The sequence below is a fragment of the Lolium rigidum genome, chromosome 4 (genome assembly GCF_022539505.1).
Source record: "Lolium rigidum isolate FL_2022 chromosome 4, APGP_CSIRO_Lrig_0.1, whole genome shotgun sequence".
Lineage (NCBI taxonomy): Eukaryota > Viridiplantae > Streptophyta > Magnoliopsida > Poales > Poaceae > Lolium > Lolium rigidum.
This window is the reverse complement of record NC_061511.1, coordinates 273854143-273869872: the sequence shown is the minus strand read 5'-3', so window position 1 is coordinate 273869872 and position 15730 is coordinate 273854143. Positions and strand designations below refer to the sequence as shown.

General features: G+C 44.7%; 1 protein-coding gene across 1 annotated transcript; it reads right to left on the bottom strand.

The window, feature by feature from the left end:
• Positions 1-2980: 2980 nt before the first annotated feature.
• Positions 2981-9058, bottom strand: LOC124707780 (sterile alpha motif domain-containing protein 1). Its single transcript, XM_047239474.1, has 7 exons — positions 8622-9058; positions 7782-8221; positions 6539-6691; positions 4456-4548; positions 3906-3964; positions 3387-3480; positions 2981-3237 (listed from the first exon to the last, which is right to left on the bottom strand). Exons 1-7 carry the CDS (start codon positions 9052-9054, stop codon positions 3025-3027), a joined length of 1485 nt encoding a protein of 494 aa, XP_047095430.1. The 5' UTR covers positions 9055-9058; the 3' UTR covers positions 2981-3024.
• Between the last annotated feature and the right edge of the window lie 6672 nt (positions 9059-15730).

Genomic DNA, 15730 nt, shown 5'->3' with positions numbered 1-15730 from the left:
GCTCCGAGTAAGAGATGGGAAGGCATAGGACACAATCAGGTTTAATGCTCTTATGTTTATTTGCTGGATTTTGTTTGAAACAAACTTTTAATTTCATCTAACATTGTTTTGTTTTCTCAATCTACTTTAGGGAATACCTGACGATAACATTGAGGGCTATCAGGAAAAGATTCAGTCTATGTAGAACCGTGTTTGCTTGCATTCAGTACTATGAATCGAAGGGCAAGGTTCCGATTTCCGAAGTTATATCAATTTTTATATAAAAAGGATATAACATGCTTATGCACAACACTTCATTTTTCACAGCCTCATATGAGCTCGGTTGATCGATATGAACATGAGCTTCAGCTTTTAGCAAGGGTGATGTTCAAATGTGTCTGGATCTAATTTGGACGACGATGATGAATTCACTGAGTCAAAATGATTTGACATACCGTCTCCTTCTAAGAAAGGGAATAAAACCTGGACATAGATCTAATTAAGAGGCTCTTTCTATTTTTCCTACCTAATTAAATAGCGATAGAACAAGTGTTTAGATTGGTCATGCATATTCAAGCAATCAAAAGCTCTATAATTGGGCAACTTATGAAGGTTTGCAACTTTCCATGGTTTTAATACCATTTTACTATTTTATTTTCCTTTCAACAAATATATCATAATTTCTCCGTTTTCATTATATAGACGGTCAATAGATCGAGGTTCTGAAATTATATGCATGTTGATAACACTTATCCATCTTCAAAACCAATAAATTATGTAGAGGGAGATAATGATTGAATTCGGTCTCGTTCGATGATCGGCATAGCCATAGTCTGGTATTAAGTGTGTTTTTGTATGACATAATTTACTAGATGAGGATTTTTCTTACTATACAGGGGCACAGCTGTCCAAGTTCGATATGAACTAATTATGTCCTTGCCGGGTTCAGTCATTCTGTTTCTCCTTCAATTGCTTGACTACTTATTTTATCATCTCATGTGTTACATTGTGTCCTCCTTATTTCTTGGCCGTGGTCAACACTATTGTTAGCTAATGTCGCGCCAAAAGAGAATAAGCTATGAGATGTTTTTCTTGAAGTGTCCCCTTGTGGCACCAATTAGATTTCATCCTTTAACATGTTTTTTTGCAGTCGTTGTAACTACTCCCTATGTTCCAAAAATCCGGGAAATGCTTATTGCAGGCTATTCTGAATGGTATTGAGAGCTTAGGGTTGATACTTCAACTAAATAAGAGCGACTGAGTTAAGGATGCGTAAACTAAAATTTGGGACAGATTTAGAGGTTAGACTGGACCTTGTTAATTAAGCATCAGTGCTGTTTAGTTGCATGCCACGTTTTGACAGAAATATACGTACGAGAAAAGCAAGGCGGCAAATGCTACTGTTTGTCACTAGATAAATAGTGAGTATCAAGTACCTTGGAAGAAGACAAGAGCAGCTTGCCGAAACAGAAGTATTGACTGAAATTCCTGATCTTGTTCTCCTCAAAACTATCAATCTACCCCAAAGTCAGACCAGAAATGCGAGATATGCATGCACGAGTACGAGATGAGGCTCTCTATGACTAAAGAGTGCACAACAGCACAAGGATACCTTGCTTGCTTGTTATCTTCACATACAGTTGCTGCAAGCAGGCCCTCTTTGTTTCTCTCTTTATCCTCTTTTCCAAAGCATCAAGCAAAACATATATGCTGCTCTGTTTTTTGCTTTTTCTTTCCGGTGACAATTCAGATGCTCTAACATCAACAGTAATGCTATCATCAGTGGGCCGACCCAAAGACAAGACGGCTGTCCGAACGTGTTCGCGCGAATAGGGGACGTGGCCCAACGGTGCCACCCAACGACCCATATCTAGCCCAGTGCCCGCATCCCATCTTATCCTACCCGGGTCGTCCTGTCAGGGGCACATAAACCAATCCCTCTCCTGCCACGCCCTCACGAATTTCGCTGCCATAGTTAGTTACCCAAGCCCTTGCCAACGATGGAGGATGCTGCCACCATCGCCACCGGCCACAAAGCCCAGGTGAAGCCAAAGAAAGAGCTCACTCCAGCGGAGTCAGCAAATGAGACAAGGAAGCGTGTGGCCGACACGACGCCACCAAGGCAAAAGCGGCCGAAGCAACAACCACCGCCGAAGCCAAGAAAGAGGCTAAGCTCGCCCTATCCCTTCAGGCCAACGCCGACGTCCTCCCCTCTCAAGCCGTCTCCCGGGCCATTATCATGAAAAAGCAAGAGGTGCTCACCGCCACCATGGGACAGGTCTCAAGCGCCATCGTAGCCGACGCCTCTTCGACAAACTCAATCTCGACCGGGAGCCTGCACTGACGCCTCTTCGACTCCAGGCGCTCGCGACATCGGGGATGGTTAATCATTCAAGAGGAGTGCACCGAAATATGTGGTGTGTACGGGTATCTTGCAAATCGGCCGATGAGCGGCATTGGTGTTGCGAAGTTGACGTATTTCTCCAAGAGAGATGGTTAATCATCCAAGAGGAGTGCAACAAATCGGCCGATGAGCGGCATTGGTGTTGCGAAGTTGACCTAATGGCAGTCACCACCTCACCGGTACTGCCTTTTCGCATTTTCAGACTGATGTTCCATTTTACGGTTAATTTTGTTGCAGAGAGTGCAACATGGACGTACATCCCTCACATCAGACGATCAAAATTTTGAGAAGGCATCCCGCACTGAACCTCACAAACAAACTCTTTTTCACTGAACACAAGTGTACCTACTGTTACCAAACAAGGCGCACTATGTCGATCGTCTCAGTCAAAACCAGGTCTGTTCCCACAACTATGCCATTGGATTTACAATAACAGTGGTAATAACTGAAGTGTGACCGCAGCGATACTGCCAACTTTGACAAGGCATACGTTTTGGACCACCCAAAACGGGCTACCGGCCCTTGATCGCAATGAATGTAGGCCACATACACTCCAACAAAGCGCCCAAAAAAAAAAGGAAAGAACAACGCCGAGCATTAAGATGACAGAGACTGGAACATATGCTTTCCTGGTGTTCTTTTTACAACATAAACGATTTTCTCAGAGCAACAAAAGCAACGAAAAAGATAGGGGAGGCAAGAAAGATCATGTACGGGATGATCTGACGAATCCCCACCTCGGGCTCGTCGGGGTTCGCGTAGTAGTTCCTCTGGCCACCGAACTGGTCGAAGTACCCTTCGTAGCCTGTGTTCCGTGGCACGGGGATGCCGTCGACCTTCAGGAAGTCCGCCGCCTTCGTGTGACAGAAAAAAAAAGTAACAGTCGATTAGATGGATGGCCAACGCAGAATTCACCATATTACACCTCCCCTAGGCTCTCGTGTTCGAAGCCTTGTATGAAAGGGGCTAGAGAGACGTTGTGTACGTATTTGAGAAGCTTTACCTGGAAGCTGAACATGAACATTTTTGCCTTCTTGCTAACTAGAGTGTTTGGATGGTATTTTAGCTTGCTGTACATGCTCATGGCTTCCTTGGACCTGTTGAAGCAAGATGTTCCGTGGAAAATACATGCAGCAAAGATAGAATCTTAGATAGGGAAACCACACAAATTAATTTCAAAATCACAGAGACATGAGCGTAACGGGCTGACGGTAAGGATGCATCTTTCAACTACTGTGATGTAAAAAATTTATTGCACTTACGGAAAATCTGCAAACCAAAACATGGGGATGAACATGGATATTCACACACCGCCATAAAGGAACCATAGTATACAACATAAAACGGCAGTTCCAAAATAGGAGAATATAGGCTTGTATGATCGGATATTGGGGTTATCTAAAAAAAATCAAGGGATTGGGATGGTTACATTGATTTTGTGTACCTTAACATGAAAAACATGCATGTTTGATGAATTAAAATAGTGAAGCAGGAAAAGGACATCCGGAACAAAGAAAACTACCTGCAGAGTGAATCTAGACAGATGGACCACTGCAAAGCAGCCATTCCATGGAGTTCGGTCTGCATGTAACTTATTTTGAGTAAAAAGACAAGACAGAAAACTAAAAAAGGACAACAAGATGATGCAGGAATACCGGCAAATTAGAACATATGCTTGACAAATAAAAATAGAGATGTTTTGCATCTGAACTGAAGCATATAATGCAATATGCTGCTGCATTTCTGCTTAATTTTAAGGATCACTAAGTTGCACAATATATCTACAACAAACCTCACTTTTATTCATTTAGTAGGTACGGCGTAAAAAAATAGGAAAAAACAAATAGGAACAAATACTCATATTCTAGCAAATAGTCCGATGTGCAGCAAGTTATGTCAAAAGAGTGTATTTTATCGTATCCAGCAAATTGTAGAGGACATGACTTTCTGAATTCTGCATTTCTCACAATCACGAAGTTTGTAGATGAGAGGTCAACTTACCATAAGCCAAAATCAGCAATGATGCAGCCAGTGATATCTACATACATAATATCGATTCCGCAAAAGGGTACCTTAAAGTCTGCAGCCTGCATCACTTTTTCATAATAAGGCAAAGCTTGTTTCAGCCTTCCAGCATTCATAAGCTCATCACCTTCCTTCAATGCCTTAAACATGTAAATATAAAAATTCTATGATCGTTGCCAAAGTATGGAAACCGCAAAGACACATGATTAATGAAGTAACAGGAACAACCGTATGGATTGACATGGGGTTCGAAAAGACAAACTGGCAAATAACTTCAAAACCTGAATGTGATTTTCCATTTCTACCAATATTCATAAGCAAAACTTATTCATATATACAAATAATATCTGTATGGCTCATCTCAGAGCAGAATAAAATCGTCATCGAACTAACGCATATACTGCAGCGATTAACTTGTAAAATCATCAATTATTTGGAAGTTATCCATAAACGGAAAGGTACTAACAGAAAGCATTATTTGGCACCAACTATTCAATAACCTCCAATTAAACTTCTTAATTAGCTGATGTTCTTATTCATCGTCTGACTGATTCTAATATTACCAAACAACATAAGACATTTCCTCAAATCCTTCACTGCCATTACAGTTCACTAGCAAAAAATGGATGTGTGCATTCTATGTGTGAAGGCCCCTAGCAAAACAAAACTTGGTTACTTGATCAAGAAGCTGATTCATTAAAGAATAAATACTTGTATGTTCTGAGAACCAACCTGAGGTTGGGTGGTTAGGAGGGTGGTTGTACCCCCAGCCCACCAGAGTTCAAACCCCAGGTTTGACATCTGTGTGTCTCATAAAGGCGGAATATTCATTCAGTGGGAGGCGACGTTCCCGTCGACAGCGAGGCGCCTGTGGTGACTTCGTCAATTTCAAGATCCAATCCGCCGACTCAGTCTTCTGGAGGTGCTCATAGGGGTAGGGTGTGCGTGTGTACGTTCATAGGGGTGAGTGTATGCGCGTGTATGTGAGCGCCTGCGTTTGTACTGTGTTTCTCAAAAAAAAAATACTTGTATGTTCACTTCTGAGCCACAAAATAGGTACTATGTACCCTTCAAGTTCAAGGTCACAATGCAGATCAACCAATTAAGGATTCCTCCGATGTACAACAGAAGTCCCCCTCTCGTCCCCCTCCTCCCCCCACGCGGGTAACGGGGAAAACCCTAGCCGACGCCCACCTCCGTCCTCCACCCACCCTCCCTCCCTCTGCCACCGCCAAAGGGCGCAGACCGACGGCGGATGGGGCGGAGGCTGGCCGGTGAGAACCGGGTTCCGATTCGGTCGGAGACAACGATGCTGACGTCCTCAGGTGTCATCACCTTGCTGAAGGCATCGTTGCCACGGATCCGCCCTCAGCCTCTTGTTCCGAGGGAAACCCCAGATCTGAATTTTTAGATTGGACGATGGCGGCACCTCCGGTGTCGTTTCCCCTCTTGAGGGCATCGTTTTTGGAACACGAGATGCCTGTAGGAGGTCATCCGGCGGAGCGGTGTTCCATCTACTGCGTCGACGTTGGCGGGTCTCGGCGGCATGGTGCAGCGGGGTATCGATAATGGACGTGGCTGGACGGACTCACGCAGGTTGGTGGCGCTGTCTGGCGTCATGGTGGCGTCAATGGCAAGTCTGACGAAGTGTATGCAGTTTTTTGACTTGGAGATGGCTTGGTGGATCGATGGCGGCAACGACTTCTTCAGCGTGCATCACAGATGTGTTCGTTGAGAGTCTGTTGTACCAGATGTGCGCTCCGGTTTCACCTAGAGGGTGGCCTGGGGTATGCGATAGTTCCCGGTGTCTAGCTGATGGGTTCTTTTTCCATGTTTTCAGGGCACAAGGCCCTGCTGACATGATCTTCTCTCATTGTCAGGATTGTAGGTGTTAAGTGGTGGCTTCAGGTTATCTTGATGTATGCTCTTTGTAAGACTTTTCGAATAATTTAATAAAGAAGGACGTATGCATCTTTTCGATGCAGAGGCTGGGGGTCATCCTCCATTTCAAAAAAAATTAAGGATTCCTCCTGTGACATAGGAATACACACACACGTAGAGTGCCCACAGGTACTTAATTAACAAACAGTTGCCAATTAATATAAAAGGAATTGTGTTTCAGTCATGTACCTGGGTGCACTCTGCCTTGGTTTTGGCATCAAGTGTCTTGTTTCGTCCACCCATATATGCAGCTAGGAGTTCTCTGGTGCGCTTATCTTTAGCTGCCTTCTCTTCAGCACTTTGAGTCTCTCCACCGAGGCTTATATTTCTCCCACCCCCATACTAATGAACAAGTGTAATTAGAAAAATCATAAGTGGAATTGGCAGCGCTACCACAAGCATATATTATTCTTTAATCGAATTATATAACATAAATAATGCTAATGATCATAAAATGGAATCGATTTTAATACATGGAGTTTTTCAGTAAAAACAAGCCAATTAAATGTGGAAAAGTCCACAATACAACATCATTTCAACTGTATTTCAGATGTTGTTGCTAGAATATCAGTCAAACAAGCAAAAAGTAACACACACTGAAAGTTTTAGAAGCATCTTTATCTTGTATTTCAGACATGCCAATATATCAAAAACTTATTAACGGTTCAAACCAGTTCCACGTGTATGTCCTGTTCCCATTTTGACTCCTTTGCATGCGGTTCCTGGTCAATGGCCTAGAGCAATGGTGGATGATTCCTTTATTTCCTTAATTATGCATACGATATGACCAGAAAAAGAATCGATCATTGTCTTTTTTTAGATGACTGTTCAGGTAATAATGCTTTGTCACAAATAGTTCTTTTAGAGATCAGACGAATGGTTGTCCTGTAAAAATAATGCATCCTCCAATCCATAATAAGTGTCGTGGCTTTAGTTCAAGTTTGAACAAATTTGAACTAAAGCCATGCCACTGATTATGGATCGGAGGGAGTATTAGGGTGAATAATTCATAATTTGTGTGGGTAGCTTTGCATACTGAATAGTACCAATGGATAAACAAGTGGTACATTGAAAGGTGATTGCAAGATTAGTTATAGTAGGTAAGCAGTAAAACAGGACGATACAAATTTAGCATAACAGCAACAGGGTTTTGTTTAAAGAAATATGTGTGACTCCAGAAAACCTTTAGGTTCAGTTGCCAACGCCAAAAAAAATGTCACCAGCTATAACAAATGTCTATCAATTTCGCCACAAGAAGCTAAGAATATTCAGAGGGTAGTTGGGGTATTAATACATTATGCGTATCGCTGTATTATATCAGTTTGTTCTAATAAAATCAGTATTTCTGTTCTCCGAATAGAAGTTCGCTTAAAATGAAGTAACCATATAAATTAAAACGTATATCTAGAAGCAAATTGCAGGGCATATTTACCGCTTTTGAAATATCTTGTGGCCGTGGAAACATTCCCCATGATGTAACCCTGGGTTTGTAGAATTCCGATTTTTCATCATCTTCTGGCTGTAGAAAAGTTGAAGGTGCTGTCTCCTCAGCCTTGATATCGCCATTTTGCTGGCCGCTTGTTGAACTTGAAGCTTCCTCAGACACGCTATCATCTACTCCTGGTTGATTTTCTGTTAAACGGCGCGACTTCCCAAATTTACTAGGATCGCCAATTACTATCTCCACCTCAGGAAAATCTTCATCATTTGAAAAAGGATCAACTGCTCCAGACAGCCCTGGAGGCGGACCTTGATAGCGTTTCTTCTCGAAAAAGTCAAGGCCCAGAAAATCCGTGTCATCGTACACATAGCCCCCCTTCGTTTTCGCCGCTTTGCCGAATGCACCGTCTTTACCAGCGAACGCGCTTTGGCCTGAAAATAAAATAGGTACCATGGATGACAGTGAATATTAACTACTTAAGCAATGCAAAGAGCACTTAACGATAGTATGAAAATACAATTCAAGTTAAATAATGATATTTCAATACACTCGACTCTACCCCACCCCAACGGCCCAACACATGCACACACATTTTCATCAGCAAAATACCACACGATAAGAACATAAGGGGGACTTAACGAAGGAGGCATCGACAAGATTCCGATTTAGCGATCCTAACTTATTTCAATTCAAAGCACACACGCGCGAACTATGAAACTAGCATTTCCTTGCAATTACAACAGTTCCTGCATCCTAGTAGTGGCGAACAGCATTTTTAGAGACGACGCAAACCAAATTAGAGAAAAAAGTTAATTTCGCGCCTCCACTCACCAAAAGTCGGCGACGCACCGAGAGGCGCAGAGCCGCCGCCGTCGCCGTTCCTGTACTCCAGCGCCCGCTCGAAGGCCCCCTTGCCGCCGCCGCCGGACTCCTTCGCGGAAGGCTGCGGCGGAGGGGAGGTGGGCGGCGGTGGCGGAGGCTTGGGTGTGGGATTGGCCCTCTCCTTCTTGTAGGCGGCCGCGCGGGCGAAGGCGAGCTTGACGGGGTCTGTCGTCTCAGCATCCTCGGGCGGAGGCGGCGACGAGGGGGACGCGGCGAGCGGGTGCAGGAGGCGGGGTGGCTTGGGGGACAGCGCCGTCAGGGTGTTCTTGGGGGTGGCGGCTAGCAGGGGTCTGTGGGTGGGACGGAAGGGGAGGCGGCGCGGGGACGTGGAGGGGACAAGGGAGGACGCCGCGCCTGCTGCCGCTGCCGCGGCCGCGGCCATTGCTTGGCGGCAGTGCGGCGCCGGCGGATGAGAGGTGCTTGGTGACGGCCGGAACGCGACAAGCCAAGCGTCTGGTCTGGTAACTTATCCGTTGTCCGGCGAGACGTGGAGCTGGTCCAAGTGTGGACGCCCTGCGCGGATCAAATGCGCGGTTGATTTTGGTTGCAAGAGCCGACAAAGACTCGTTATTGACTCGTTGATTAAAACTTGCTCAGATTCTACGATCGGTCTCGACGAATCTATAATATCTATAAAGTTCATCCCCACTATGGTGCATTTAATGTTTGCAAGCTGAAATTTCATGCAGCCACATCACCTCAATTGTTTCTAGCCGTTGGATTCAAATATACGGTCATTGGTCGTCCGTACTGGCCCTGCCAAAAGCGTTTCCCTGGGCCGTTCTACCTGACTTGCACCACGCTCACCTTCCACTGTAGAAGGGGAAGCGATACTGCAGCATGCAGATAAGCGGAAGATGAAGCGACTACATAAACAATTATGGGGTTACGAGTATTTCAATCGTTTTTCCTCTCCACTTTCGAGTTTTTATAGCGCCTCCGGCTGTGTGTGCGCTGCCTCCTCCTGGGTGCACATGTCACCGCCCTATCCATTGGCCATTGCTACGTCAGGGAAGCCTGTGCTGTGTTCCATCATCCAGCGCCTTGGTTCTCCTCCATGATGAATGGGAATCTGTGTAGCTGACCGTGCGTCTCCATGTAATCGCTGCACCCCTTTCACTTTGTATAATACTCCGTATATCCTAATATGGCTATCGTCTGATCCCTTTCCGGCCGTATGCTTCATGACCTTCATCTATCCTTTTCATGGTGTATACTCCCCAAATCCCTCTTATGTTAAGTAATCAGATTTGACTAATTTTTTGGGTCAATCTTACCGTGTTCAGATCTGATTAGGTGCTCAAGAGACGGAACTTGATTTTATTAACTGGATTTTTGGGTCAATGTTACCGTGTTCAGATCTGATTAGGTGCTCAAGCCTCAAGAGAGGGACCATTATTTTATTTACTGGACTTATACTGTATAAAATTTTCAACATACCCGCATACGTTCAAGAATGAATTTGTACCAGCAGTGACAGCATGGCGTACAGGGTGTACTGGTCATACGTGGTAATTAAGTGAGGTACTAATTATAGCTGGTCATATATATATATCATCGTTCCTGCAATGTACATGTGAGTATCAATGTTTTCCCGTATCTAGCTTCTCGATATTTTCACCTCCTTATTGCATATAACTCTTTCCTCAATCCTCTCAACCTTCAAGAACGTTAGCACCAGCCCACAAGTATGTACCTGCTCTTTTAATCAACTCTCCATCTGTGCTTTGTATCTACTACCGTTTCATATTTGAGATAGTTTTCAGTTTTTTTTCTCCTACTTATTACTCTTCAACACTGAAAGTGAACCAGCACTGAAAGTGAACCGGGAAGAAGGGACAAGGTGAAGATACGATCGTATTCCAAAAAGTTATAGAGAATCTTTTCATCAAAAATTATTTTCAATTATGTGCTCAAGAAGAGATACACAGTTGACCACCAAGACTTGAATCAATAAAGCAATATAATGGAAAATAATTTTGTACTTACAAGAAGGCAGCAATATGCTTGCACTTCATAACTGTATATGCAAGTGAGCATTATTAACATATAATGTCCATGCTATTTGCTGCATACATGAAAATCAACTCTAAATTCCGCGGCAACGCGCGGGGTATCATGGTACCCCGCGCGTTGCGGCGGGCATTAGACATGATTCTTTTTTGTATGCAAAAAATAACATGAACAATCTATAAAAATAATGCTCATTTGCATATACAATTAAAATGCGAAAGCATATAGCTAATTAATTATTTGATTTTGGTCATGCGTTGCCGTGAGAATCATACATGAAAAATATAGCTCCTTTCGAGCGTACTATATATATTTCCTTATACTACTACCACATGATTTCATCATTTATCTATGATTAAATTTGAACCGTCCATTTCTTGTGATAGTGCACTGCTTATCATTGTATGTTTAAATACAACAATTATTTTACTTTCCACAAAAGAATTGATTTACACTGAAAATGTATGGGAATTTTATGCTCCTTAGACGGGTAAACAAAATTAGACCTCAGACAGTCTTTCACATCATGTGGCTGCTCCTTTTTCCACCTAATTTATAAACCGCGCGATGTATTCCATATATCAATTGGATATGTATTTCTGAATTCACTGCGTCACAAGTTACTTGAAGGGCACCAGAATGGATGGCTGGTTGCAGACTGATAATCTATATTATCTTTTTGAACTTCCTTACCACCATATTGTTCCAGCTGACCTTTTCCGCCCCCCGCACCCCCATTCGTCCCAAGCCTACAGGCGACGGGCCTCGTTCCGCTCGTCTGAAGTTAGCCTCGCTTTAGTATATGAATTTGGATCACAATATAAAAAACTCCACTTTGAGACAAATTCCATCTTGTAGCTGAACTTTAATAATCTCCTGAACAACAAAGAAAAAACACTTTCTACCGCCAATAGCCACTTGGGCTAAATAGTTATACCAACCAAGCTCAAACTTGGAAACAGGAACTGACTTTATCATCATATCAGCAGGATTATCATGAGTACTTATCTTGCATACTTTCAGTTTACCTTGTGCAACAATGCCGCGCACATAATGGTACTTGATATCAATGTGCTTTGTCCTCTCATGGAACATTTGATCTTTAGTAAGGTATATTGCACTTTGACTGTCAAAACAAGTTAATGCAAGAATCATCTCCACAAAGCTCAGTATACAAACCTTTCAACCAAGCAGACTCTTTGCAAGCTTCATTAAGGACAAGGCATTTCTGAACTCAGGTGTAGATGCTCTTGATTTAATAAAAAAATCGAAACAAATAGCAAAAAAAACTTAAAAAATCTGAATTTTTTGGAAAATGAACATGAACACTTGTTCTAACTTTACACCAAAAATCTCCAGAAAAAGACTTATGTAGTGATCTGTGCAAAAAAGACAAATTGAAGTGATGTAAGAAACAAATCTAGACGTTCTAAACAGCACCGTATTTTAGCTTTTTTGCACAAACCACTATATACCGGCTAGGGTTTATCAGATTATAAGATAACCCACGGCGTTTGTAAACACTCCCCGATATAGTGAAGTTTTGCTGGCTGGCGTCCGTGGTTTTTTTCCCCTTCTATGTTGGAAGAGGTTTTCCACGTTAAATCTTGTGTCTCCGCTGCGTTTACCTTTATCGTTCTTCGTTATTTTCTTGTCGTTTTTATAACACTTACCGTTATTTTTATTTTAATCCCATTGGTTTGCTAAATATGCTCCATCCTTTTGCAATTTATTCGCGTTATGGGATTATTCAAAGTCAAACTTTATAAAGTTTAACTAATTGTTGAGAAATAAATATCAACATCTACAATGTAAAAGTTATAGTATTAGAACTACACAAGTAATGGTGGCATAGGTAACTAGCGTAAAAAAATGTTAGAAGCAGACATAATTAATTTTATCTTTTCAATAAAAGCTAGTATAACTTTAGTTAGAAAAAAAATGAGGAACCCCACACATACAACACTATGTATCTATTTCTGTTCCAAAAAACCGTATTTCTAAGCTTACGATCCCGCTCGTGAAAAAGAGGATGCTTCCTCACACGAACCTACTTCGAACCATCTAAACCTAGCTAAAGTTGTGGGGTGGCGCCCCTAGGGCAGTGCGTTGGGCATGCTCTTAGCTCGAGTTCAACATAGCCATCCAAATCGAACATCTTTTAAATTCAATTTCTTCTGTTTGGATGGTTGCGTGGAAAACCGTGAATACGTTGTTTGGATCGCTCAATTCGGCGATCCAACCTAAAATATCCACATAAAAAGAGTAAACAGATTTAATTGAACAAGTTTAATTAAACATATGACCTATTATGGGCAAGATCTACAAAAGTAGGCTCTATTATGGGCTAGATTAAACTGAAAATATACATAACTAAACCGTAGCTAGGGTTTGGGTCTACACCGCTCGCTGCCGGTGTGCGGTCTCTCAGTAGTCGTCGCCGTCGGTGACGCTCTAGATAGTGATGACGGCAGGCTCCGCCGAGGCGCGGCTCTAGTGGTTGGACGCCATGGGGACTCTGGCCACATCAACCAAAGCGCCTCCTCCCAAGGAGAGTGGGGGTACGAAGGGATGGCATACCTCTACCTCCCGCTGGGCCACGCTGCCTCGGCCTCCCGATGGGCCGCCCAAAACCGTTGGGCATGTCACTCCTGCTCCTCCTCCTACGCGGCTGCACGGCGAGTGGCCTCCTCCTGCTCCTGGGCCATCTAGAGGAAGGCTGCCGCCCTAGCTTCCTCTCGTACGCACCTTGCCGCCTCCTCGAGAGCTGATGTGTGAATCGCCTCGACGAGTTGCGGCCATGCCGCTAGCACGCCGAGGTCATAGGCCTCAATGGCAGTGTGCAGGTCGGCGTCCTCCTCACCCTCATCGTTGACGACGCTACGGGGTGGTGGCGCAGCGGCAACATGGACCGCCTCGTTGATGATGATGTCTCGTCCGTGCAGTGGTGCCATCCCCGACGGCACTCCATGGCGATGCCGGTGGCTCGCGCGGCGGCACGCGCGAACGAAGAAGGACCTAGCGGGGTGTGTTGTGCTACGCCATGAACCAGAGGTCCCAGCTGTGGGAGTCCTCATCATAGGCCAGGTCGTTGACGAGGTCTAGCAGCAGTAGCGCGTGACCGCTAGATCTCGGTCCGTTGGGCGCGTCCAGAGACGGGCACGGTTGGCATCGCAACCCGATCTGGGCTCAGGGTCGAGTTGTGGGGGAGGTTGACGTTGCCCCACAGCGTTGGACCGCTGCCCTCACCACGGCGATGGTGATGTAGATGTGTTTGTGATACGTCTCAAACGTATCTATAATTTCTTATGTTTCATGCTAGTTTTATGACAATACTCACATGTTTTATATACACTTTGCATCATTTTGATGCATTTTCCGGCACTAACCTATTAACAAGATGCCGAAGCACCAGTTCCTGTTTTCTGCTGTTTTTGGTTTCAGAAATCTTACACGGAAATATTCTCGGAATTGGACGAAACAAAAGCCCACGGTCTTATTTTCCACGGAGCCTTCCAGAAGTCCGAAGAGGAGACGAAGAGGGGACGCGAGGCGGCCACACCCTAGGGGGCGCGGCCCCACCCCTGGCCGCGCCGCCCTATGGGGTGGGCCCCTCGGCCGCCCCTCGACTCTGCCCCTTCGCCTATTTATTCTCTCCGTCGCGAAAACCCTAGTACCGAGAGCCACGATACGAGAAAACATACTGTGACGCCGTCGCCGCCAATCCTATCTCGGGGGATTCAGGAGATCGCCTCCGGCACCCTGCCGGAGAGGGGAACCATCACCAGAGGACTCTACATCATCATGCCCGCCTCCGGATTGATGCGTGAGTAGTTCATCCTTGGACTATGCACTACAAGGAAAAGGCCTACCGCCGGCGAACCTAAAAGGCCCATTGTCGGCGCACCACGAGCCCGCCGGTGCGAACGGGCCGGTGATAACTGGCCACTACCGGCGCACCAGGCAGTGCGCCGGCGATAGGACGGATACTGCCGGCGCGCCATCGACGCTTCGCCGGCAAAGGACAAGTTCCACCGGCGCACCGACAGCTGCGCCGGCGGTGAGTGCTTCCAGCAGCTGGCGCATGCCACGTGCGCCGGCAGTGGGTCATTTAGGTGCGCCGGCAATAAATTCGAAAATTCTTTTTTCAGCTTTTTTCCGGCATATTAGAATACATATTTGACAGCGGTATATATTTACAACACGAGTTCATATTTGTACAGCAGCACATGCAATATGAGAAGCACATAGAGAGTCAAGTATCATTTCCGTATCAATACACAAATACACAAGTCTCGTTCCGGAATGTTGATTCATACAACACATGTGCATATGCAACACCAAACGACGAAGTTTCACAAAGTTAGAAGTCTCGGTACATAGTCGTCACAAGTATCGTCATACACCTCACAATGTAGGTCCTAACCTAAACTACAATCACATAGAACATGACCAACATGGTCATGATGACCATCATCACGAAGGCCATGGTCTTCATCCGGTTCCTCCTCATGTCCCTCATCTCCCCCGCTACATAACGGGCGTATCTTCCTTCCGCCTCCACCCTAGTGGGGTATCCCTTGTAGTTGTTGCCGCTGAAACGGTGCACCTGTCTCCGGCAGATCCTCCCGATCATCGTAGACTCTAGGAACCCTCCCCTTGTACACGACATATGTCGTCGGCATCTCCATGCACAAGACAAGTTAAACGTTAGTACCAATGCAATGAACAAGTGCCAACTCAAATAAGAGACAAGTAGTACGAACTAAATAGCATGTGCCTCATACTTTGTTGGTCGAAATAAATAATAACATATAGGGATGGGGTCAGCGAGGCTAGGTAGGATGCACAATAGATTGATATTTGTGGCCATCACACCAAGTCTCACTGGCCCCACCCCGGAGTGTACAAGTGACCGAACATTTTAATCATCGGCAAATGCAATTAAGAAGTGCGAACTCAAATAAAAGACAAGTAGTACGAATTAAATAGCGTGCCTCATACTTTGTCGGTCGAAACACATATTAACATCCAGGGATGGAGTC

What these genes read in the sequence shown, in the direction of transcription:
- LOC124707780 (XM_047239474.1), bottom strand. Translation starts at nt 9,054, where the DNA reads ATGGCCGCGGCCGCGGCAGCGGCAGCAGGCGCGGCGTCCTCCCTTGTC. An exon ending in TGTCTAGATTCACTCTGCAG is followed by an intron (nt 3,481 to 3,905) that starts GTAGTTTTCTTT and finishes TTGCTTCAACAG; the next exon opens with GTCCAAGGAAGCCATGAGCA. An exon ending in TGTTCATGTTCAGCTTCCAG is followed by an intron (nt 3,238 to 3,386) that starts GTAAAGCTTCTC and finishes TGTCACACGAAG; the next exon opens with GCGGCGGACTTCCTGAAGGT.